The sequence below is a fragment of the Phacochoerus africanus genome, chromosome 6 (assembly GCF_016906955.1).
Source record: "Phacochoerus africanus isolate WHEZ1 chromosome 6, ROS_Pafr_v1, whole genome shotgun sequence".
Classification (NCBI taxonomy): domain Eukaryota; kingdom Metazoa; phylum Chordata; class Mammalia; order Artiodactyla; family Suidae; genus Phacochoerus; species Phacochoerus africanus.
The window spans coordinates 49,139,558-49,167,361 of NC_062549.1; the positions used below are offsets into that span (position 1 = coordinate 49,139,558).

Sequence of the window (27,804 nt, forward strand, 5' to 3'; positions counted from 1 at the left end):
AAAGAACGAACTTTTGGTTTCATTGATCTTCTCTATTGTTTTCTTTGTCTATTTTATTTATTTCTGTTCTGATCTTTATGATTTCTTTCCTTTTACTAATTTTGGGCTTTGTCTTTCCTTCCTTCTCTAGCTCTTTAGGTGTAAGCCTAGGTTGTTTATTTGAACTCTTTCTGTCCTTAAATAAACAGTATCTTTCATAATTCTCTATTCAGACAGGAAATCTGAAAACAAATTAATAAATTTATAATATGCTTGTATAATATTACAATATGTGATTTTATATTTCCAGCCCACATATATTACTGTTTAATGACACATTTACTACCCTTAATTAAATGGCATAGAATACAATTTTGTTTCTTTTTTAATATACAGAGATGTTGGCTGCAACATTATTTGTGGTAGCATGTTTAATGGCTAAAATAGAGGCTTAATAACCTTACATTTGCTAGCCAGAATAGTGTTTGGATATCATAAATATTTACAAAGATAATATAATAATGTTTTCTCATAAAGAATTACTTAGGTATTTTCCAGCTTTTAGAAACGAGTAAATATTTTAAACTTTATTATGAAAAATTCAAAAGCACAGCAAAAGTCAGAAGGCTGAACACATGCACACCTAATATATATACTTAACAACCGTTAGTGTTTGCCTTTAATTTCTTTATACATGTATGTGTGTAAAATGTGTAACACACATGCACAAATATTTGGTGAAACGTTTTCAGGAAAGTTGTGGATATTATGAAACTCCACTTTTAAATACAGGATCCAGTGACTATCCATGAATTGCATTTGACTATCATGTCTATTTAAATATTTTTACTACTATTTTATTCTCCCCATCCTTTTTTTTTTTTTATTTAGGCTGTGCAGAAGTTTCCAGGCTAACAATCGAACCAGCACCACAACAGCAACATAAGCCACTAAAGTGACAATGCTGGATCCTTAACCCACTGTACCAAAGGAGAACTCCCTTCCCTGCTTTTTTTCCAGTTACTTTTTTTTCCTGAAACCAGGCCAGTTTTTTTATAGACCATTTCCATTCTTAATTTGTGTTTAATTCCTGAAGTATCATTTAACTTATTCCTTTCTTCCTATAAACTGAAGAAAAAGTTTACAGGCTGAATTAAATTCTCTTTTAAACATGTTTGGCCTCTATATGGTTGTACTTCATAAATGATTCTGTGACCTTCAAGTGCCTAGCTATTCTGTGGCATATACTATCAAACCACTATGACCCATGCAAAGCTTGATCATTTGGTTAAGACAGTAACTGCCATATCTCTGCATTATAAAGTTGTGCTTTCAATATTATAATTAGCGTAAGTGCACATGTACACACATGAGTGCACATGAAATTTTAAGTAGGTCAGCAATGTGTATCAATCTTAAGTTTCTAGTCTTGATGTTGTACTTTAGTTATGTAAGAGGTTTCATTGGGGGAGGCTTGGGAGAGAGGATATGGAATCTCTCTGTGTTTTTCTTATGAATCTATAGTTACTTCAATATAAAAAGATTTAGGGTAATAATTATTATCAATTTTATTCCAATAAGCTCAGTAATTATGTACATGATTGAGAGATATAGAGTCTAGCATATGGTATTATCAAAAATTATTTTAATATTAAATTTTATAGGAACTTCTGATCATTTGCTTTTGTTCCTTGCATTTGAGGTATGTATAAGACAATGAATCAGTCTGATGGGGAGTGTGTTAGTTAACTATTTCATAGCAGTTGCACCAAAGCATATTTTTTCTTTTCTTAACTCCAGCCATGGCCATGAGCAATCTTGTCCTCAAATTTTCCTTTTATTCCTCTTGACTTTTCAAAAAATCAGTGGCCTGAAATGGATAAACATAAGGATGTCTCTCTTAGGCTTAGAAATCCTTGCTGGCTCCTATCTCCTGCCCAGATGTACATAGTAACCCATGTACTGCTGCCTCCCTAACTCCAGTCTCCTGAGACCATTTAATGATTCTGGCTACTAAGGGTGAGCCCATTCTGCTTGAGAAGGGCTTACCACAGAATAGAAAGCTAACATTTCTTCTACCTTTTAAGCATTCAAACAGATTGCTTTCCCCCTTGTTATGCATATAGCTGCCAGGATTTGGGCTTTCTTCTATTATTATTACATATCTGATTTTGTTTTCTAAGAACCAGGTTAATTTTGAACAGCAAGATTCCCCAGACATTCTCCAAGCTATATCCTAGGTCCTCAAAAACAGTATATGATTGCTTGTAAATAAATCTCTATTGTAGACATAAGGATGTTCTTATTTTTTCAATAGCTGATGAGTCCCTTGATTAGGATGCCATTTTAATAATTTCAGTTGGGGAACATGTGAGGCTTTTTTGTGGAATGGATGTTTCAGTCAAAAACTAGTAGAAGAGCCTGTGAGGGACTGTGCAGGAGCCAGAGGCAAGGCTGTGTTTGAATCCAGATTCAGATGCAAACCAGTGGCTTTGAGTTGGCATTGTAGTCATCTCAGTGAAACACAATGGCAGCTTGAGTAGGATGGTGACAGTGATGACGGTGAGAAAACAAGAGATTCAGGATATTATCTTAGAAGTGGGGAAAACTAGAGGAAGCGTGAAGTGGCACTACAGGAAAGGGCTGAGAGAATCACAGACGCTTCTGGTAATATTCATGTTGAGACATATAAGACATTCATAGGTATACATCAAGGTGCTTGTTAAACAAATAATCTTACATGTTAGAAGAGACATAAAAGTAGATCAGTTGTACTAATTGTTTTTTTTAAAGGCCAGTAAATAGCATCCTCTACTGCAAGTAGATCAATAACATCATCTTCATATGCAGAGAGCAGGGAAGATGCTTTTTCTATAGAGTTGTCAGTAAATAACATGCAGATTATAAGCCGGGATTTTAAAGGGAATGGAAGAAAAGCATACTGAATTTCTCTTGTATGTTACTGCTTCATAGTGCATATCATGAACTTGTTATCTTTGTGAACAAAATGGTCTGTCTGGCCCCATCCTACATGGAAAGAAAAACCTTGTCTCGAAATGTCTGTGAAGTGAAATATTGGTGTTTAAGTAGGAATTCCTATTTGGTTATTTTTAGGCACAATGGTTTTTTCATAGGTTGACTTTGAAAATGTGCCAGCTGTGATTATTTTTAGTGTATCCTATTCCCGTACACCCTTTTCTATAAGAGTTCTAGTCAAAAAGAGGTCACAGGCAGGATACAAATAATAAATCTATGGCTCTGTAGAGGTGATTCTTCATTCTTTCCCTTTATATTAAAGGCTAAAACAAAACCTACATTGTTTGGAAAGGTGAAAACATTATTTTTGTCTGTACATAGATCAAAGGCCTTTATATATCACACCCTTCTAGAAAAATGTATACTAATCCTCTGTCTACTCAACTACAACTTTTTGTGGTCTTGTGACTCTAGCATTTGGCTTCTGAAGAAAAAAAAAAATCACTTTTACTTTGCCTTTTCCTCCTTTTGCTTTCTTTCAAGCAATAATCAGTGAGCTTCTACTAACATGAAAAGCATTTTTCTCAAAATGAGCAAGCCATAAGCAATAAAAAAAAAAAAAACAGACCTGTTTGCCATCATTGAGCTTATATTCTAGTGGAGAAAGAATGAACAATGTATTAAGTACAATGGAGGTGAACATAATCAATGATGAAAAAGCAGGGGAAGAGTGAAAGCAAGTGTGCATGGGAGGAGTGAGGGGTTTCAGTTTTAGATAGGGTGGTCAGAGAAGTTACCACTTGGAAGGAAAATTTACATCGAGACCTCAGTATCATTTTAAACATCCTCTCTCTGCAAATTAGTCACAGGTTCTGTTTTGAACTGGCAATCTGCAGTGACTATGGTATGCGTTTACATCTGCTGTGACAGAATACATGCTAAATTATTCCATTGCATCCTCTAAACAGAGAAGTTGTGGATAAATGAATAGAGTCAAAACTTTAACATCTACAATTTATATGACTCTCTGCCAAGGTTACTGTCATGAGAAATAGACATGCATGCACCTTTGTTTCCACATTACCTTGAGAACTTTTGCAAATTGACAGCTTATCTTCAGGCAGAACTGTCATTTCTTCCTTCATTAGTGGCATGTTGGGGTTATGTTCCTATTTTCAGACTGCAGCCTGTTTGTCCCAAAGAGCCATTGACCTTGTCTCGGAATGTGGAGAGATACTATCAATTTGAAAAAAATTGAAATATAATCTAGGCTTTTTATGTGGTTTCTTCCTAGTCTTCAATTTAGGGAGCGTTCTTAATTGTTCCATAGATAATCATGGTCAGTTATTTCTTTGTCAGAATCCAGTAAGATTTTAGCACTTTAAATTTATTTTAAGATATATATTACAATAATTTTAAAATATTTTATGTGGAGTTTGGAATGACTTTAATTAACACTTGGTTAAAAATCCCTGTTGCAGCTAGCTAGAACAAAATGCTCTTTTTCTTTTAAATTTTCAGAATATCATCCTCTGACAAATTATTGGCAAAACCCTAAATCTTCATGCCCATATATATTTTCTTAGATCAATCTTTTCATGAAATAACTTTGTATTTTAAAATCAGCTTAATGTTATCTCCTGCCTGTGTATCAAAATGTTCATTAGTTCAGGCTAACTGGTACTATGACATCAATAACATAAAGAAATATTTTTGGAAAAAGAGGCATGGATAGAGCCAACATACAAGTAAAATTTGAAGAACAAATAAAGAAAAAGACAAAACTGTAAATAGAACTACAAATGGAAAAAATAGGATAACTAGTTTCAATATAGTTTTAACAACAACCAAAAATTTTAATGCTACTATGTGCCAGGTCCTTAGAAAGTCCTTTACGTTTAATATAGTAATCATACTATGAGTCAGTTATTGGTAATAACTCAATGACTACTAACTCAACCAAAGTGACACAATTATTAAAGGACAGAGAAAGAATAAAATATGAACTCGGAGTCATTAATTGCTCTACTTCCTCCTTTATTTATAAATAGCAAAGTAAACACAGAAGACAGCTCATTATAACTAAAATAAAGTACAATTATTCAAAGCTTCTTAAGAAAATTTTTGTGTTTTGGATTGATTCAGATGAGAAAAAAACTCATTTTTAATATATTACCTGAAATCCAAGAATTGTTAGTAGATTGTATGTGTGTGTATATGAATGAATATATGAATAATTGAAAAAGCCTAGAAAATCTAGTCAGGATAACCTATTCTTAGCCAAAAGCTCAGGAATGCTGTATAATAAATCACTTGCTAATATCTAAGTTGGGAGAATAGAGCAGACAAGAATTGAAATGGAAGTGTTTTTGCAATATGCACTTATTCAAATGTTATAAATACATAACTTCCATGTGAAATCCTTCTTATAAATACTGAAATAATGTGAAATACAAATTTAATTCATTGAAAATTAGTTTATAAAATATACCTGGTTTTTCTAGTATTAAAGTACTTTGGATAGCTTCTACATTTGTTTTAAAATTTTTGATAGAAAACAATTTAATGTCATCAGATATATCTTTTAGGGGAAGATTTTTTGTACTCAGTAAGAATATATAGTGAAAAATATTATATGTAGGCTAATTATCATTTCAAAAATATTTATAAATACCTGATATGAGGCAAGTCATATATTTTACTCACTAGAGATGAGTGAACACATTTAATATAAAATGGCTTGTGTTATGATTGAAGTACAGGTTATTGTGAGAGCAAATAGGAGAGGCAGTTGATGCAGATTGAAATCCAGATAACTTCGTTCATTTAAGATGATCATATAATTTATCATCCAAACCAGGGAACATTTAAAGGTGAAAGAGGACTCTACTTATAGTTACAAGAGACAGTAGATGTAACCTGGGCATACCAGAAAGTACAGCTTCCCTATTTCATCACAAAACTTTAGGTGTGGGGATCTTAAAATGCAAAGATGCATATGTGTGCATATGCTGCTCATATTTTGTAAAGCTCACTTAATCCACAAATATGGCAGGGACTTATCTGTGCTACCTCTGTTTTTCTATCTAGAAAGCCCTGGAGATAATGTGAGATTACATGTTTTTACATTATCTTTTTAACCACAATATATGGATTAGGAATTGGGTAGTTTACTATAAGAAACTTTGTAGTCATTGTTGGCAAGTTGTTTAGCTGTTTCTTTGACAGGTTTGATGTAGGGCAGTGATAAAGGCACTAGCTTAGGTTTGAAAGCATTAAAAACAGGGACAAAGACAGTCCCAGAGGACTCACATTTGTTGAGAGATGCTTCTGTTTGTTTTGCAGGACCAGTGGTTTTGGCGAGTGAGAAACAACAGGGTGATGGATGGCTACCCCATGCAAATTACTTACTTCTGGAGAGGCTTGCCTCCTAGTATCGATGCTGTTTATGAAAACAGTGATGGGAATTTTGTCTTCTTTAAAGGTAAGGCGTGTTCACCATGCATTGCTCTTTTGTAGTTTTGTCAATTTGTCCCAGGCCTTGTTGCACATGTGTGTGTATATGGTTACATAGAGATGGATGAGTAATATCTGTTGAGTGAGGTCACATAGCTAATTAATCTTATAAAATGAACCACACATGTTCACTACAAATATAAATGAAGTCAACTCAAAGATAATTTTTAATTCTCTAATTTATATTTTCTCAAATGGTATTCTTATTTGTAAGTCAAATTTAGGAGGCAATGTGATTTCTTGGAATATTTTGATTTGTCCTAAAAACATTGGAAAATAAATATGCAAATGAATGAATGAGTGAAATGTTGCTTTTCTATTAACTAAGGGTTTTTTTAAGATTATTTGGAGTTGCTTGCTATTTTTATGCAATGAAATTTATTTCACTTATTTTCATGTGTAATCTCTTAAACTTTACTTGATTTAGTCAGTATACAGTCAATAGTTTTCAGTAAACTAAGAAATTGCTCATAAAGGAAAGGAAATTTATGAGAGAGAATACTCATCCAATCATCTTATCCAATAAAGTTTATTGTTTATGATTTATCTTAGTGAGGAATATTAATTACACAAATACTCATTACAGGCATGCAAAGTGAGATTACCTGGTAGAGTAAACTTAAGTCAAGCAACTGGTACTTCATCTTCGAAACTTGCTAATAATCAAAACAATAAATCTTAGTCCCCGGGAGTGGGGATGGGAAACACAGGAAAAAGAGTGACTGGGTTGGAGGATTGAGAGAATTATCAGAACATGTTTGAACTGATCTGAGGAGAACTAGGGTGCAGAATGTACATGATTGAATGGATTATTCAAAGTCTAAAGTACTATTGAATAAGCTTAATAAATAGGATGGAGGTTAAGAGAAAAGAAAAGGGATTTTAACCAAATAAAAGGAATTATTCTCAGGATCCAACTAGAAGAATTCATAGTAGTGATGAGGGTAACGAAAACAGGGTTTGAGAAACGCTTGTGAAACTTAAAGTGAGGTCCAAACCACTTACATAAAATGAAAGCATATATTCATAATTTATCTTTATAGATTGTAACCTGAGAAAGAGTGGGTATAGCACATTAATTAAAAGAATGTCATAGTCCTACAGTCATATTGCCAATTTTAAGCACTTAGCTGTATGGTTACTCAATTCTCTTTGCCTCAGTTTTTTCATCTAAGAAATGAGGTTAGTAATATTCCCCATCTCAGAATTAGTTTGAGGACTAAGTTAATGACTACATGTGATGTACTTGGTATACTTAAGCCCTTAATAAATACCAACTATTGCTGATACTGGTGTGATTACTATCAATATTATTGCCTTCCTGCCATCTATAATAAGTGTGTAAAAGAAGTGGACATGTACTATACCACTGTGGACAAAGAAAGGATACATCTAATGGTTGTAAATCTTGGGCGCATGATATTTGGAGAGAAATTACCCACCCTTACACTCTTCTTTGGTCTTATGCACAGTAGCAAGAGAGAAAAGGAAAGGATAAGCCCTGGGTAGCCTATGGCTTGAGGGCTGTCCCAGGAGGCCCTGTCTCAATAGTGCTCTCTGACAAAACTGCCTGAGGAGAAACTGCCACAGAAATAAATCAGTGTTCCCACAGTTCTTTATTGCCTCAAGGCCTTCTCACTTTTATTCAGTTTGCCTCTTGTCACTCACTCACTCTGGAATGGCTAGCTCCTTTTCATCTTTCAACAGCCAGCATAAAAGGGAGTTCGCAGAATTCCCTCCCTGTCCACCCCATTTAAAGAGATACCTTTCAATGTGCACACAGCTCTTGAAAAAATTTGAAATTATCTACAGCATTTGAATGGACATTTCATGAGAGAGGGATTTTGTTTATATTTTCTTGCACACTACTGTATTTTCAGTTCTCAGAACAGTGTTGGGTACATAATACATGCTCAACAAGCACTTTAATAAAAGCAATATAATTGAATATTGATTTGGCTCAATATGGTATTTCTTATGATACTGATAATAGGAATAACTTTGTCTCTTGTCATATATTTATTAAACTTTTAGAATGTTTAGCTTATCAGTGTGTCTTCTGATATCTTGTCAGCATCAAAAAATGTCTAATCTTAGAACTTTGTCACTCCAAAAACTCTGCTGTGGTGCATCCTTCCCCCAGTTTACTCCCCACATTATCTTCAAATAAACCTTCTCCAAACCCAGCTATGAACATGCAGCTCCCTTAATCCAAATATCATTGCTTATCCACAGGGAGCCGGAAGCTCTGGTTGTTTCCATAAGGCCACCCTTTTCCCTGGTCTCTATCTTATTTTTGTCAGAAGAGTTAAGAGTTCCAGAACCCTGGCTTTGGGTGACACAACCACCCCCTTTCCCACCCTCATCACAACAATCACAAGCAAAATGACTGTCTCAGCTTGCTACCATCTCTTTATGGCCTTTATCACCTCGAAGTTTAGATAATTAGATCATATCTCATCCCATGACCATCGTGTCCATCTTGTTCTATGGACCGTGAGAATGCCTCATCTCTATCAGTCTAATTTCCCCTGCCCTATTTAATTTTCTACATACCATCAGGCAAACCATATATTTCACTTATTTATTGCTCATCTCTATCCTTCTCACTAGACTCTTAGCTCATAAGATCATCTCCCTTGTTGCTGTTGTCTTATACTGTTATCTCCAATATCTTAAATTAGGAAGTTACAAAGTTTTTCTGTAATGACCTAATAGAAAATGTTTTAGGCTTTGAAGACCATACCATTTCTATTATATTTTATTTTATCTTTTTCATCCTTCAAAAATGTAAAAATTCTTCTTAGATCATGGGCTATACAAAAAACAGGTCATTTGTCCTAGTTAGCTGACCTATGTTTTAAAAAAATGACAGGGATGTAGTAAACACTAAATAAATAATTATGGAATGAATAAAGAATAAAACTCAAGTCCTAATATGCATCTGTATTCACAGCTCTGTATAAGTTGGTCTCAGCCTCTATCAGTCATCCTGGACAATTGTCACCAATGAATTCAAGCATTACTCTTTTTCAAGTTGTTTTTATTTGGCTCTCTTTCCCTTTGTTTTCTTTCTCCTTATTTCTCCTTTATGATTTTCTCTTCTTCTAATCTGTACTATACAATAATACTTGTACATACCTAGCTTTGTCTTTTTTTCCTTCTACTTAACTGAACTCTAAGTTAAGATGTTGGTATATGAACTTATTTAATCATGTATTTCCTAAAGGTACTTAGTGTTAGCCTGGCTTTCAACTTGCATAGAATTTGAAGATGTGGATTTAAATATTACTATAAATGAATGTTTATGAAGTATAAATAATGTCTTAGTAATATAAAATAAGCCTAACATGTTATATTCAAATGAACTTTTGTAAGTACCTTAAGAAGAATGAGAAGCTGCTAGATACAAATAAAATGTCATATTTTTGCATAATTTATATAACTTTTGAGCTTTGGGCAAAATTTATATGTGTGTATTTACCATATGCTGTGGGAGTTGTCAGTCCATAATTGTAAAAACTTATGTAGCTTGCTCTCTACAGATGTGATCAGTTTTATATTCTTTTTTTTTTTTTTTTGTCTTTTTGCTATTTGTTTGGGCCGCTTCCGCGGCATATGGAGGTTCCCAGGCTAGGGGTCAAATCGGAGCTGTAGCCACCGGCCTACGCCAGAGCCACAGCAACGCGGGATCCGAGCCGCGTCTGCGACCTACACCACAGCTCACGGCAACGCCGGATCGTTAACCCACTGAGCAAGGGCAGGGACGGAACCCGCAACCTCATGGTTCCTAGTCGAATTCGTTAACCACTGCGCCACGACGGGAACTCCCAGTTTTATATTCTTAAAAAAGTTTATTGCTTTTTGATATGTAAAAGTGTAGTATATCAATCTATAGCAAGGGTGACCTCTGCTACCAGATTTATCCTTGCACACAAAACCACCAAAAACTGGACAAAATATATAAAACAGAGATTTTCATGACACTAGACATCGAGAAATAAAGGCAGTGCATCCCAGGAGTTAAAAACAAAGAGAAGCCCAGAAATTGCTCCAGTTTTCTGTTTTGAAAGAATTTCCAGGCTATGGCCCAAGGTACAGGAATCCAGGTGGAACTCAGACAGTTCTCTCAGTCAGACAGAGCTGAGAGTCAAGGGGGATCAAGGTGGCTACAGTTCACAGGACAAAGTAATGCAAAGGAAGGAGCTGCACAGCGTAAGAACCCAGAGTTTAGCAGAGGAAACCTTGAACGTATGGGAGAGAAAATTGGTCAGCATGTGTGTGTAAGGAAATGACTGAAGTCTGAAGAAAAAAAAATTACACAGTAAGTATAAAAGGAACAGTGCCTGACACTCACATCAGACTAACAGTAATTGTTCCCCACCAGGCTGTCCATAGGTACCAGCTAGAGTACTGAGAAGGGTTTTTCTTCAGTAGTGGGGAATAATTATCATAGAAAGAGCACAGTTTCAGTCACACATAACAAATCTTAAAACACTTGAAGTGATCAAATTATTTCTAAGTAGCAATGATAAAACAGAGCTCAAGAATAATTATAAGGATATAAAAATATTTATATGTTTATAAACTCTAATCTATACCTTGTACCATACATAAAAATGAACTCTCAGTAGTCCAAACCTAAAGAGATAACTATAAAACAACTAGAAAAAAATAGGATAAAAATATATGTGACTTTGGCTTAAGCAAAATTTTTTTATATTTGTTGCCCAAACTACAATTCATAAAAGAAAAATTGATAAATTGGACACCATAAAAATTTTAAAAATTTACACTTAAAAGACACTAAGAGAATAAAAAGACATGCCATCAACAATATTTACAAACCACATATATGATGAAGGATTTGTATCCAGAATAAGTAAAACTAAACTCTCAGGAAAAAGAAAACAAACAACTCAGTAATGAGCAAAGGATTTGAATAGAAACTTCATTAAAGATGATATATGGATGCCAAAAGTGCACATGAAAAGATGCTAAACAGTGTTAGTCATTAGGCAAATGTAAAATAAAACCTCTGTGAGATGCGTATTTGTTAGAAGGGCAAAATTTTGAAAAGACTGACCATGCCAAGTTGACAATTCCTTCAAAAGTTAAAAATAGAAATAACATTGCACTCCAGTATTTTTCAAAGACAGATAAAAGCATTTCTGCAGACTACTACACAAGTATTCAAAGAAGACATATTTTTGATAACCAAAAACTAAAATCTATTCGTATATTCTCAGAAGGCGAATGGATAAACAAAGCATAGTATAGATGTACAATGAAATACTACTTAGCAATAAAAAGGATGAACTGCTGATTTTGCTACATAGATGAAGCTCAAAATAATTACACTGAGTGAAAAATTCAGAAAAAAAAAGTACATCAATACTGTTACATTCACGTAAAATTCTAGAAAGTGCAAACTCATCTATTATTATAGGAAGTATTGTTGCCTGAGGCCAGGAGAGATTGGGCAGTAGGGAATACAGACGGTCGTGAGAAAATGTTTCAGGATGATGAACCTGATTCATTATCCTGATTATATAGATGCGTTGAGGACATATATATATTTGTCTTTTGTCCTTTTAGGCCCACACCCACAGCATATGGAGGTTCCCAGGCTAGGGGGCTAATTGGAGCTGTAGCCGCTGGCCTACACCAGAGACACAGTAATGTGGGATCCAAGCTGTGTCTGGGACCTACACCACAGCTCATGGCAACGGCAGATCCTCAACCCACTGAGCAAGGCTGGGGATCGAACCTGCAACCTCATGGTTCCCAGTCAGATTCATTAACCACTCAGCCACGACGGGAGCTCCTATTCAGAGAATTTTAATATACATGTCAATATATTTTATATTGACCTAAGCGACCATATAAACCAAGGAGCCAAATATTTAATATTTGAAAATTTCCCCTGTATTTTACCTATACTTATTTATAATTGATCAAAATGTATGGTATGCTTTTATTATGGCTGTTTTAATTAATATTTTAAACTGCAGTATTTTCCCATCAGTAATGATTGTGTATCTAAATGTTCCTCATATTCAAAAACTTCTGTCACATCTTTTTATTTATTATGTTTAAGTTTGCGTTCCCTGGGAAGCATAAAGGGAGCTAAACCTGTGAAAGGGAGCTAAACCTGTAAAAGATAAAGAGGGAGAAGGCAGAACTGTCACAGAGGCTTTGGCAATCTCAATGAGGAACTCCAGAGCAAAGATTGCCATTTAAAGTAGTCCCACATGGGGCAGAAATGGCCAGAATCTAGTACCTACTGTGCTCAGTCATTGCCTGGAATCTGCCCATGAAGAGCATGGCCTGACCAAAGGCACTCAGCTAACTCCTTGGCCCACTACCAGATCCAAAGGCATTCAGCTAAATGGCCAGTTCTTTCTTCAAGGGAGATCTAAGCTACACACTTCAATGTCTTCCACATTTGTATAAGATTCAAAATTCTCTAATTACTTGATAGTATTGTAGAACTGGGAAAAGTAAATGTTGGTAACAAAAAGTAACATGACCTCCAGAACTGGGCTTGTATTCATATTTTTTGAGTACAAACAGGAATCTAACATAAGGCACAAATGAACCTTTCCACAGAAAAGAAAATCATGGACCTGCAGAATAGACTTGTGGTTGCCAAGGGGGAGGGGAGGGGAATGGGGAGGCTGGGGAGCTGGGGGCTAATAGATACAAACTGTTGCCTTTGGAATGGATTAGCAATGAGATCCTGCTGTGTAGCACTGGAAACTCTTGTCTAGTCACTTATGATGGAGCATGATAACATGAGAAAATAGAATGTATACATGTATGTGTAACTGGGTCACCATGCTGTACAATAGAAAAAAAATTATATTGGGGAAATAACTACTAAAAAATATTAATTTTTTTAAAATAGAAATTAAAATTTAATCCAAATAATTGGCACTGACATTGATCAGCATTCGTAATCATTCATTATTGGCACTATTTATTTGAGTAGATACTAGGCAAATTTGAACAGTGAAGTATTGTATTACATAAAAATAATAAGACCATTTGTTGGGTTCCTTGAGCCAAATACAGTGTGGCTATATTATACATTTGATCTATCATTATTTCCAGAACTCTGAATGAGAAGAGTTAGTATTTTATTTATAAATTAGGAAAGGAAGCCTCAGATTTAGTGATTTGCCCAAAATCTCACATCTAATAATTGGTAGAGCAATCACCCCTTAGTTCTATCTGATTCTAAAGTTAATACATTTTTATTATAGAATGTAATAATGAAAATATTAAATATGTCAATTAAAAAAAATCCCTATAGTGTTCTCAAATAATATATCAGTGTTGAACAGTAATCGGCCAAATTAATGTAATTATTGGGTAATCCGAGTACAGGCTTATTTGATATGAAGAAAAGCCAGCCAATATGGAATTTATGTCCTAATCTTTTCTGTAAAATGCCACATAGTTAATACTTTTGGCTTTGCAGACCATTTGGTCTCTATCATAATTACTAAATTCTGTCATTGTAGAGTAAAAGCAGATAAGACAGTATTGGAATGAATTGGTATGTCTGTGTTCAGATAATTTTTTTTTTCTGCAAAAACAGGCAGCAGCTGGTGTCTCTGGTTTATTGACCACTATTGTAATAGAAGATACAAAATATAAATGTATAAGTAGGGTTTTGTGGACTCTGAAGAGACAGAAATACAGTTGATTTTTTAAAAATTATTGTTATAAAGAGTATCTAATTACTGAGGATACAATGAACAAGGCATATGCATAATACAGTGGATTAATTAATAAACACTTCCATAATAAATGTGGAGTGATTAGTTGATAAAGGGGGAAGGAAGCAGGAAATCATCAGCGATTCTAAAAGTCAGACAGACTGTAAACATGTTATGTTTTGAAAGTCAATTTGAAATAGTAAGTTAAGCACTGAATTAAAAGACCTGAACTGTAGTACAAATCTATTAGCAATTGATTGTGTGATTTTAAGCACATCACTTTTTTGTCCTGTAAAATAAATGTGTTAGGCTGGATTCTCAAGAATTTTTCTGATCCAGTACATGTGAACAAGATAATGTACTCCTATTAGTAGCCGTGGCTCAATTCAAGGGTTTTAGGAAAGTCGTCACTAGTTGTCTTAGCCTCCAAGCTAGGCACTGTGCTCTTGATAAAAAGTCTTAAAAGTAATTAGACACTCTACTTTTTTTTTTGTAGGAATAAACGTGTAATTTAAAAATTCCTTATGCTATCATTGGCTTAGTGTTTATTTCCTGAGCAGGTCCCTCAGTTCCACAAAATCAAGAGTCTAGTGTGTTTCCTTCATTGTTGTATCTACAGCTCCAAGTTCAATGACTGTCTGTCTATAATAAGCTTTTAACAAACAGACACTGAATGGATGGATGGATGGATAGATGATGGATGGACTGATGGATCACTGGATGACTCTCACTGAAAAATTTTGGGATAAAAAAATAAATAAAATTATTGGAATCTATAAAGTCACCCCAAACTCCAAATATTCTTTGAGGTTATTCATTTTACTTATAAAGCTTCTCTGTCTTTAACTCAGACTTGTTGATATTTTCCTCTGTATTCTGCCAAGTACAATGTTAGAAACGACCAATTTTTTCCACTTGCTCCAAAAATCAACCTCGTATGAAATCCAGTCCTTCTTTCTGCCAAAGAGGCAATCTTTTATTAGAGAACCAGACTCTCTGATGGTAAAGTAGTTAAAAATTCACTTCACCTATTAAAAAAAAAGTAGAATGTGAATTTCACATACTTACTCAAAATCTAAAAAATAGGAACAGTCATTTCAGTTTTGTCATGTGAAAAACCTTACCTAATTAAGATACAAAGGGGATTGTATAATTGCATTTTCTTAATAAGCACTTGGATAATTAAATGTTTAACTCACAATGATTGTTGTGTTATTTTCTTGAATCCTATGTCACAAATACCCATCAGGCAAAGTAGTTCTTTTTTTTTTTTTTTTTAATTGTTTTGTATGTAACTGCTGGCGTCTCATCATGCAAACTTATAGCAATTTTTTACTGTTTTGCTTTTTTTTAATGGAATATAAATGCATTAAAATAAAATACCTTAGTGTTTCTTCCTAATAGGGAAAAAAAAAGCTAATTGAGATCTTCTATGCAAAGGCCTTGAGCATTAAAAGTGATGGGTAGATGCACTCTCCCTTTATTAATGGAAAACATTTGACCAGTAGTATTGAAAAGTATTTCCAAAACGCATTAGAAGCCCTGACCACTACAAAAAAAAAAAAAGAAATATACTTTTATATAATACAAAAATTTCCTAGAAGAACTGTAAGACTTTTTTTTCCTCAAACATTGTCTTCTCCTAAGACATACTATACAGCTTATAAACTGAATTTCTGTGAACATTTTCTCATGTTGCATGCACCAAGACATCCAGGTTTTCCATGAGCCTAGCAAAATCGAGAAGGAATGGAAAGAGTGTGAAGACATTTTTATAGAAAGCATGGAGTTTAGGAACTGCAAATGGAAGTATTCAAGAGCATACTAGTGTGCTTCTGCTTGAAAGAAAAGAGAATCAACTGAGTTGAGCTGGTGAAAGTTTACTCTACATAGCTAGTGTGGAAAGTACTGGAACTATATACCCTCTCCTAATTAAAGCTGAGATGGAAGGCATGGATATAGTAAGTTGTTGAGATATAGGCTATTGTAAACTTTTCTATTTTAAATGTCACAGAGATAGACTAAAATATAGAGCAACCTAGCAAACAGCTCTCTGGATTTTCCATCTCACTAACTCTGGTAAGGAAGTAACCTGGGCCTTTGGGATGTGGTATTTTCTTTATAAAAGTATTAAGATTAAACAATAGCTCAGGATTTCCTAACATACAGTTAAATATAAATACTTAAATAGTCCTCCAACACAGCCCTGGGGCCTTTAAATTTTGTCAGACTTGCTGATAGCTATAAAACACATTTCTCTTCCTCTATCGCTAAGACTCAAGACTAAAGCCCACAATTATTTATGTAGCCTTTATTGTCTAAGTAGATTTTGAATTGTGTATTCAGTTATTTATGTATTATTAAACATGTTTTTTTGACTCTATCACAATTTGTTAAGTACCTGCTGCTTTCCAGGCCTTATGTACAAGGTCCTGCAAGAAAACAGAATCAGATATGTTTGTCCTCAAGCTGTTCACAGCCTAGAATGTGTGGCAGGCTTTTGATTCATTAAAGTGCAGAGTTCTAAGTAAGAGTGCTCTGGAAAATTAGGAGCCCACCTTACTCATATAGATGGGTTTGGATTTTATCCCAAATGTATGGGAAACCACTAAGGAATGTAAATAAAAGGGATAAAATCAGGCAGATATTTCAAGGAGATCCCTTTAATGACCTTGTGGAAGATAAGATACAAGAGAGGTAGACTGGAAGCAGGGAAACAAGAAAGGAGGCATTAAATTGCACCAACTATAAAATACAAGTGTTGCTCTTAAAGCATATCACTGGAAGATAGCATGGGACAGTGGCTAAAAGCCAGGACTTTGGCTAATGGACTTGGGCTTTCACACCTAATATCTGTGTGATGTTTGGAAGGTCAAAAATTATATTGAACAGTCTCATTTATTAAAAAAAATAAATAAACCCAACCAGATTAACTGAGTTTACGAGTGGGTGTGACAGGAACTCAAATGGCTCAGAAACTGGCAAACCTGCCATCTCTCTAATAGGCTTCATTGTTCCTTTCCTATTTCTTTTCTCTTCACATCTACTCATTATTTTTTAACTTGTAATATACTACTCTGCTTACTCAATTTCTTTTTCAGTGGTATGTCTTCTTGCCCATGGACATCATGACTTCATAGACATCCTACTATATAGTGAATTGTCAATTCCCCCTGCTGAGTAAGAAAGTTTCTCAATATTCCCTATGTCACACTGATAAGAAAGAGGCATGAAATGACTCTGCTTATCTTTTCTCATCTACATAAGCTGGATCTCCATAATTCTGTAGAATTTTGACTGGGGTTTAGATTGGTAATGTAGAGGGAGACAAGGAGAACAATGGGACTTATGTTAGAGCTTGCAGATAGTTGATTTAATATTTTGTTGCTGTTGGCTGTGCCTACAGCATGCAAAAGTTCCCAGACTAGGGATTGAACCCATGTGGCAGGAGTAAACAGAGCCACAGCAGTAACAACATGTGATCCTTAACCCATTGAGCCACCAGGGAACTCTATAAGCAACCTTATAAGGAACAGTGAGAGCATACCTAGTACCAGTGGCAAGAATAATGGGTGTGGGTTCAAGGAAGAGTTATGAAATTATCTAGCTTAATGTAATGTTACATTAGATATGAAAAACTATGGATAGGGAGGTTTCAAATGTGAGTTATTGAGTAATTAGTGTGCCATCTATCCAAATAGGGAAGACAAGAAGAAGGGTGCTTTGATGAATTCAAATTTGAACTTTCAGGTAGGTCAGCTTTGGAGAAAATCCCACTAGGTAACTTTAGGCTTTCAATATATATCGGACTAGAGATAGCCATTTCTGACCACTCTCATTTTTTGCTTTTTGAGTTTTCTTTTACTTTAGACTCCTTCCTTATCTGCTCCGCCTCCTTCTCATTTGTCTACTCTTCCATCTTCTTTTATGTGATCTCTTTGGGGGTCACATGGCCAGTAGTAGTTCCTCATCATCCCCTCTATATGTATCCCTAGATTATCTCATGAAATACTAGATTAGTAAGTGTTTTATTGATGCTCGTGACTTTAAAACTATCATCTTCAAAAATGGATCCAGTTTTCTACGTGCCTTCTTCATTTAGATAGCTAAATGAGCTCTCAAATTTTTGATTTAAATCCCCAATAGCCCACCCACCCCAGTCATCTTGGTCTATTTATGTAACACTCTTGTTTTCTCATTTATAATGGTCAGAACTTTAAGATTTTTCTTAACACCATCTTTTCTTTATTCCCCTACAGCTAACCCATCATCAATGCCTATCAACTCCATCTCTAAAATATTTCACGATTCCTTTCCAACTCTATTGCTTCCATCTTATTCCAGACTACTAATAAAGAACTTTTTTTTGTCCTTTTATGGCCACACCCATGGCATATGGAAGTTCGCAGGCTAGGTGCAGAATCAGAGCAGTAGCTGCCAGCCACAGTCACAGACACAGCAATTCAGGATCTGTGCCATATCTGAGACCTACATCTCAGCTCACAGCAACAGTGGAACCTTAAATCCACCTAGCAAGGCTAGGGATCAAACCCGCATCCTCATGGATACTAGTTGGGTTGTTACCACTGAGCCAGGATAGAGCTCCCCTAATGAAAGAAATTTTTAATCAAATTATTCAGTGGCTCCTATTCCATTTAGAGTAAAATTATAGTATTGCCAAAGGCCCCATAAAGGGAGGTCCTCACCTTTGTCCTTACTATGTACTCCTACAACTTTGTGATTAGTTACCTAACAAGATTCTTTCCATTATGGCACTTATTCTTGTGTTTCCTCCCTCTCAAACTATCTTCACCAGGTTGGCTTTTTTGAATTATGTAAGTCACAATTCATATGTCACCTGAATAAAGGGATATTTTCTATCTCCAAATTCAAAGAAGCCCTAAACCCATCCATCACTGTTATATTAATGTATTTCTTTATATTTTATAGCACTTTTCTCTCTGAAATTATCTTCATTCATCTGCTTATTTAAGGCCAATTTTTCCCCCACTTATTCGCTACCATCTAAGCTCACGATTAGAGATGTTGCCCTTGTTGTTCACCCCCATATCTCTAGTGCCTAAAGCAGTGACTAGTATGTATCCTAAATTAGTTCTCAATGGATGATTTAACTAATTAACTAAACTGGATGTATCTTCTCATTTTCATCCTTCCCTCTATGATCATTTTCCACGAAAGGCCAAACAGCATCTTTATTTATTTATTTATTTATTTATTGCCTTTTAGGGTTGCACCTGTGGCATATGGAAGTTTCCAGACTAGGGGTCCAGTTGGAGGTACAGCTGCCAGCCTACACCACAGCCACAGCAATGTGGGATCCAAGCTACATCTGTGACCTACACCACAGTTCACGGTTAACTCATTGAGCTAGGCCAGAGATCAAACCTGCATCCTCATGGATATTAGTCAGGTTCATTAATCACTGAGCAAAGAAGGGAACTCCCCCTAACATCATCTTTTAAAAACATGAAACAGATCATATCCCTCCAAATAATTTAATCTCTCTTTTTAAATTTTTATTTTTTGCTTTTTAGAGCTGCACCTGGGCATATGGAAGTTCGTAGGCTAGGGGTCCAATCAGAGCTGCAGCTACCAGCCTATGTATGCCACAGCCATAGCAACACCAGATTCCAGCCACAACCTACACTGCAGCTCATGGCAACACTGGATCCTTAACCCACTGAGCTAGGCCAGGGATGGAACTCACTTCCTCATGGATCCTAGTCAAGTTCATTACCACTGAAATAGAATGAGAACTCCTAATTTAATCTCTTTGGTTGCTTCCCAGTGTACTCATTTTAAAATCCAAGCTCATCATGTAAGTTTTCAGGGCTACTCTCTTCTTGTTTATTACACTCCATGGATCTTTCAGATTTTTGGTGATATAAAATTCTTCTTTTCTTGAAACACTCTTTCCAATATTCTTTGCATAGCCATCATCATCTTCTCTTTCTTTAAATTTCAGCTTAATTTGATTTCTTCAGAGAGGATTTCTTGACCTCCTAACTCGAAAAAGTCCCCTATGTTTCTTTTTCTCAACCCCTGATATGTCTCTTTCACAGAATTCAGTAGTTTTCCAATGACTACAGTTACGTTTTTGTATTCTTGATTTTCATCACTGAATTTACTTAAATGTAGAATGATCAGGGTAGTGATCAGATCTGTCTTGTTCTCCTTAGTACTTAACATGATATTTTGGACACCGAAGGTACTCAATAAATGTTGTTTCAATTTAAAAAAATAGCAAATGGTAGTAGAGCTCTTGGAGTAAATAAGATTAACCTGGTTACAGACTAGAAACTCCTAACTAAATCTAGCCTAAAGATGGGATTTTTGGTTTGTTTGTGTTGTGTTGTTTTAGGCCAGTATATGGTATTAATTTTTTTAATTCCTTTGGTGTATAATGAATGCTACAGTTTATCATATTTTTTCATCTGGGAGTAATACTGAAATATGGTAACAATGTGGAAGGCCTTACATCTATCAGAAAGGACATAGTATTAGTTTGCCGGATATTAATAGACACTGTTTTACTTTGCCAGATAGTAACTTCAAGAGGAGTTAGTTATTCAAGAAGTTACTTGATTATAGAAAGATTCAGAGGGATGAGGGGAAGAGGCCTGGGGTGGGGGGTGGGGGGAGGCATGATGTGGATAGGCCTTTAAAGAATAGATATTTATTGACTTTTGTGGATGTTTCTCAATATTTCAATACCCCTACCATTCTAATCCTGTCATCTATAGCCCAGTTCTTATTAGTATTTGAGTTTGTGACACCATTTTGCCCCTCCTCAATTTAAAGTAAGAAGAGAAGAGGGTAGAGAACAGAGCCCTGGGAAATGAAAACATTCAAGGACTGGGTGAAATAAATGAATCCAGAGAGGAATAGCTAAAGAAGAAAGAAAAATAACAACAACGACAACAAAAAATGGTTTTCTAGACGTTCAGGGGGAAAAAAAATGCTTTAAGTGGGCAACTGTGTCAACAGATAAGGTTGAAAATTATAGGCACTGGTGACTCCAAGACGAAAGGTTTCAATACACAATAGGTATTAAATCAACTGTCAGTGGAGTGAGGAATAGTTGCAGACTCCTTGAGAGACATACCAAAAAGTAGAGTGGTATTCACGGTCCGCCAAGGGTGTAGGGAATGAGAAAGTGTGCTGTCTGTAGATAATTTCGAAACAGAAATAAACCTAACTAAAGTTCATCTTTAAAAAAAATTAGTATTGCCACACTCTAGCAATTGTGAACCAGGTTAGCGTTAAAATTTTGCCCCCTTCAGTTACCACTCTGAGAGGGTAGTGTAACAACTAGAAAGAGAGAATCAGGTCAAAGGAGGACCACTTTATAAGACAAGAGGGATGTGTGAATGCTTATATAATAAAAGGAAAGGATCAGTCTGAAGAACATGTTTTAACAGAGTAGGGATTATAATCAGTACAGCAATCTGAGGATACATAGAACGCACAAAACACAGGCATGATTTAGCCTTGAATGAAAATAAGGCCTCTAATTCATAGAGAAAGAATCCTTAACCTTTGATTCAGAACTGTTTCAATATGGGAGGCTGTAGGTCTTTTTTATTTCTGAAATTAATTCACAAATTCTGATTACATTATTTAAATAGCTTTCCGTTATATCCACTTTTGAAAATAACATTGATGTTTCAAAAATAACTTCAGTATTCCAGATGTAACTGCTGCTAAGTTATTTCATGGATGTCATGTATAAATTTTTCAGTGCAATGTGTTAGCAGATACATTGTGATTTTTGACGTTAAATTAGTGTGTTCTGCATTTGCACTTATTTCATACAGGGAACAAATATTGGGTGTTCAAGGACACGACTCTGCAACCTGGTTACCCTCATGACTTGATGACTCTTGGAAGCGGAATTCCCCCCCATGGTATTGATTCAGCCATTTGGTGGGAGGACGTTGGGAAAACCTATTTCTTCAAGGGGGACAGGTCAGTACACACCTCACATGAAGCGATCTTTTAACTAATGTTTAGAGAAGTCAGTATTTCTAGTATATCATAGGCCTGTACATTTGCTGAGAGTCTGTGTGCATATAAACACAATAATGAATAGAATTAAAAATATTTTCAAACATATTTTGAAATAATATTCTGGATAAATCTTACTCTAATATACCAAATAATATGACTTTCTTTTTTTTATAATTTTTTTTTTATTTTCCCACTGTACAGCAAGGGGGTCAGGTTATACTTACTTGTATACATTACAATTACATTTTTCCCCCAGCCTTAATATGACTTTCTTATAGTCTTTTTCTTTTCCAAATCTTACCATGCTTATAAAGCTGTATAGATAGTGTGTATTTATCCTTACAATGCATTTTCTTATGATTTTACTTGCTTTACTTAAAAAGTGCTTTCTAACACAGGCTTTTTTTTTTGCTTTTATATTTAAACTTTTACGATTTACACATGATTAATTTTGAAATATCTTCAGTTTAGCCATGAGTCTATTTCTTATAACACTATTTATTTAGGTACCAGATAGGTGAGATGAACTAACCAACCTATCACTGAGCTAAATATCTTTAGCTCAATGTATAATATCCCTTGCTATTTTGTGTCATTTCTTTTCCTTTTGTGACATTACTAACAAGGCTTTAAAACTTAAAGGGAACTGTTAGTTTTATGATGTACAATAACCCCTAGGCATAAATAGTTCCCCCACCCACTTTTAAACAGACATACATAACATAAAAAATATCAGTTGAAGGCTATATTTTTATTAATTTAAATTAATATTAAATTTAAAAGTAATAGAGATGAAAAATCAATTTTTAATTATGCTACTACTAGTTAGGTCAAAATGTGACACTAATAAGTAACTTCCATTGGTATGTAAAGGAACTTAAGTACTCTATTTTACAAGTAAATTTAAAGCACACACACACACACACATACACACACACACACACATAAACACATATAAAAACAAAAGGTTTTGATGATCAAGCTAGCTTTGAGTTTACCTTATAATCTTATCATAATATAACCATATAAAATGTCTCTAAGTTCATGAAAAAAGTAAGGATATTAACCTTGTTATTTTGCACTTTGCTGTTTTTGATAGTTTGTGATTTAAAGCATCGAGCTTTATATGTGAACAAAAAGATCCTGTAATTAGCCTCCATGGATAAAAATGTATACATTTGCATTTATTTTGTTACAGATTTTTTTATACATTAGATTTCTATAAACCTCTATAGCAAAATGTTCATAGATTTTAATTTACTAACATGAAACTAAGGTTTTGCTAAATGTACCTTACTAGCTTAAAAAACAGCAGATTCATTAAACTCTATTAAAGTAGAAGATACTGCTTATCACAAAAAGTATATGACTCTCAGCAAAGTATGAAAGAAGAATGAAGAAATTGATTGTAACAGCACAGTGACCACTAATGAAAGTAAATCTATAGACTTATATTCTTTAAAATAATTACATTTAAGTTTGCTAGATTTTAATTCCTCAGCTGGTTTTAATTGCTTTAATATACTTTTTCAGAGCTAGGTTCAATGCAGAATTGTATACCTTTTTTTTGCTTGTTGTTTTTTGTTTTTGTTTTTGTTTTCCCTGGAAAAGGTTGAGAAGACACCCTGGAGAAGTTAACTTCTACCAGCACAGAACATGAAAGCTTAGCTTTCATATGACAGTTTTAATGAGAGTGTCATAGATGATAATAAAAACTGCCATTTTATTATCAGTTAATCATAATTTTAAAAATGCCTCTGTTCTAAAAACTTAGCACTTTTTTTTATTATGCAAATGAATTTATCACATCTGTAGTTGTATAATGATCATAACAATCCAATTGCACAGGATTTCCATCCCACAGTCCAAGCACATCCCCCCACCCCCAAACTGTCTCCTCTGGAGACCATAAATTTTTCAATGTCTGTGAGTTAGCATCTGTTCTGCAAAGAAGTTCAGTCTGTCCTTTTTTCAGATTCCACATGTCAGTGAAAGCTTTTGATATTGGTGTCTCATTGTATGGCTGACTTCACTTAGCATGATAGTCTCTAGGTCCATCCATGTTCCTAAAAATGCCGGTATTTCGTTCTTTTTAATGGCTGAGTAATATTCCATTGTGTATATGTACCACTTCATCTTGATCCACTCCTCTGTCGATGGACATTTAGGTTGTTTCCAGGTCTTGACTATTGTCAACAGTGCTGCAATGAACATTGGAGTACATGTGTCTCTGCAAGTCGAGGCTTTCTCTGGATAGATGCCCAGGAGTGGGATTGCTGGAACAAATGGTAGTTCTCTTTTTAGTATTCTGAGGAATCTCCATACTGTTTTCCACAGTGGTTGCACCAATTGACAATCCCACCAACAGTGTACTAGGGTTCCTTTTTCTCCACACCCTCTCCAGCACTTATTGTTGGTAGACTTTTGGATGATGGCCATTCTGGCTGGTGTAAGGTGGTACCTCAGAGTGGTTTTGATTTGCATCTCTCTAATAATGAGTGATGTTGAAAATCTTTTCATGTGTTTTTTGGCCCTCTGTATGTCTTTGGAGAACTGTCTGTTTGGATCTTCTGCCTTTTTTTTTTTTTTTTTTTTTTTGCTATTTCTTGGGCCACTCCCGCGGCACATGGAGGTTCCCAGGCTAGGGGTCAAATCGGAGCTGTAGCCACCAGCCTAAGCCACAGCCACAGCAATGCGGGATCCGAGCCGCGTCTGCAACATACACCACAGCTCATGGCAACGCTGGATCGTTAACCCACTGAGCAAGGGCAGGGACTGAACCTACAACCCCGTGGTTCCTAGTCGGATTCGCTAATCACTGCGCCACAAAGGGAACTCCTCTGCCCATTTTTTGATAGGCTTGTTTGTTTTTTTGGTTTGGAGCTGCAGAAGTTGTTTATAAATTTTGGAGATTAATCCCTTGTCAGTGGATTCACTTGCAAAGATTTTCTCCCATTCTGTGGGTTGTCTTTTTGTGTTGTTTAGGGTTTCCTTTGCTGTGCAGAAACTTTTAAGTTTGATTAGGTCCCATTTGTTTATTTTTGTTTTTGTTGACAATACTCTGAGAGGTGGACCTGAGATGTTGCTGTCATTTATGTGAAAAACTTAGCACTTCTTAAAAAATTAATTTTAGAAATTAAATGGGGAGTTCCCCTTGTGGCGCAGTGATTAATGAATCCAACTAGGAACCATGAGGTTGCGGGTTCAATCCCTGGCCTTGCTCAGTGGGTTAAGGATCCGGCGCTGTGGTGTAGGAAATGGCAAGAAATGGCATAAAAACAAAGAAAAAAACAAAAAAAGAAATTAAATGGGAGCTACCTCAAATGAGTGAAATCAATGATATTAAATTTCTAATACAATAAATATTATAGTAAATGAGGAAAGAATTTTTTATTCTTTTATTTTCTACTTGAGAAGCTGCATGAAATTTATAACCATATGTATAGAAATAATTTCATTTTGTTATGTTTAAATAAGTGCTTTTATCAGTTTTAAAGATATTTAAAGCAGGATCCTAATTAATTTTCATGGGTGTGATCTTATATAGAAGTTCATGAAACCTCCATATGCCGCGGGAGCGGCCCAAAGAAATAGCAAAAAGACAAAAAAAAAAAGAAGTTCATGAGTCATAGATGTTTTATAGACTACTTCATATTTGGATAATTATATAATTCCAAAGTCAGAACAGTTATCAATACATTCATTCTGGATTAAAAGTAGATGGAAAAGGCATTAAACTAAATCAAACATATAAACAATTTTTCACTTTTATATAGTTTAGTGAGTTTTGCAGTAGTTCGTAATTTAAACATTTTATATATTTTCTTGTATATTTTGAGAGAAAACATATTGAAAATTTATTTTTCCTTTATGTATTTCTTCCTCTTATTCCACTGACATTTTTCTGTTTAAAAATGTATTAACAGATTTCTACTTCTCTAAGACTAAGATCAGGAAAGGATTTTTAAGAAAATCTAGTCCATGTGAAAAAAACTCAATTGCTTTAAGGGGCCAGGAGAATAATATATGTAGTGCTATGTACAGCAGTATACATATGGCAGTGGGGACTGATGGGTACTGTTATGAGCTGGAAAGTGCAAATACTCTGGAAAAGCATTCAAAATCAGAATCATTTATGTAATTTACTAGATGAATCAAGCACATCTTTAGATTTGGTTCAGGTCCTGCCATATGTCAGCCTCTCATCTTATTTACTTGGTACCAAAGTCTAGACAGCCTCAGAAATATTCCACAGATAATTCATCTTTCTGCACCTGACTGCCTGTGGTGACCATATAAATGTAAGACAGCCCATTCCATTCTCAATAACTATACTTCTCGCTTCCTTAAGATTTCCGTACTAGTCATAGTGTATCACTCACTCGTTTATTTAAAACATAGTTTGAGCACATACTATGTGATATGTACTGGCTAATAATGATGTAATAGTAAAAAAGACCACATGGTTTCTGCTCCCATGGTCCTTAGATTCTGTTCGAGGAAATAATAGTAAACAGAGGAGAAATAAATGACCCTGATTTTTTAACATCGAGAAACACTACAAAGAAATTAAATAGCTGATGATGTGATAGAGGCTCATGGGTTGTAAAGAGTGGTTGGGAAATTAGTATGGCAGTCAAGAAGGGCCTAAGTTGTGAAGGGGGCACTTATGCAGGGACTTGAGTAGCGATAAATTTCAGCCCCATGAAGCTGTTCAGAACAGTATGTTTTAGGCACATGAAACAGAATTATAAAAACAATAAGGCTCACATGTTCAAAACAGAAAATAAAACATTGTAGATGCAGCCTAGTGAGTAAGTGGTTGAGGAGGTCACACAGGTAAGCAGGGACCAGATTATGGGTCCCTGTAGACCATGACGAGGACTGGATTTTATTCTAAGTACAATGGAAAGGCATTGGAGCATTTACAACAGGAAAGTGCATGTTCTGCTGTGTATTCACAAACATCATTATGGCTTCTGTGTGAAGAATAGACGTCAATGTGGAAGCAAGGAGATGAATTGGCAGGCTGTTGAAGTAGTACAGGGGACAGGACGGTATGGTAGCAGTGGAGATGGAGCAAAATGTATGGTACAGTATATATTTTGAATGTAATAATGAGCTTTTCTTATGGCTTAGATTTTAGGGGTGGGAAAAAGCAAATAAAAGACAAGAGATTTATTATCCAAATAATTGAGTAGATGATGCAATTTCTGAAGATGGAGAAGATATTGGGGACGGGGATTAACAGTATAAGATGTCCATTTTCAGATTGAGATACCTTCTTACACACCAACTGGAGGAATTGAGTAGATTGTTGGATAATTGAGTTTAAAGGAAAGGTTGATTGGAAGCACAGATCTGAGAGTAATTGACATATAAATTGTATGGAAAGCAGGGACACACACGTAATCTCCTAAGTATTAGAGATAGCTAAAGAAATGTAGATGAACAGATCTGTAAGTTTAGATTAAAATGTCCAGTTTCACTGTTTAACATACACCATGGAACTCAGTCCCTCAGACTCCTACTTGCCCTTTTCTTAGTATACTATTAACATACTATGTAATACTTG

The 27,804-nt window shown here is 35.0% G+C and overlaps 1 protein-coding gene across 1 annotated transcript in view; it reads left to right on the forward strand.

Moving 5' to 3' along the window:
* Window positions 1-27,804, forward strand: part of MMP16 (matrix metallopeptidase 16) — a 299,878-nt gene that overhangs the window by 254,586 nt on the left and 17,488 nt on the right. The window contains exons 7-8 of the mRNA XM_047783647.1: window positions 6,301-6,439; window positions 22,037-22,187. Coding sequence (XP_047639603.1) covers window positions 6,301-6,439; window positions 22,037-22,187 — 290 coding nt within the window. The remainder of the gene's footprint in view (window positions 1-6,300; window positions 6,440-22,036; window positions 22,188-27,804) is intronic.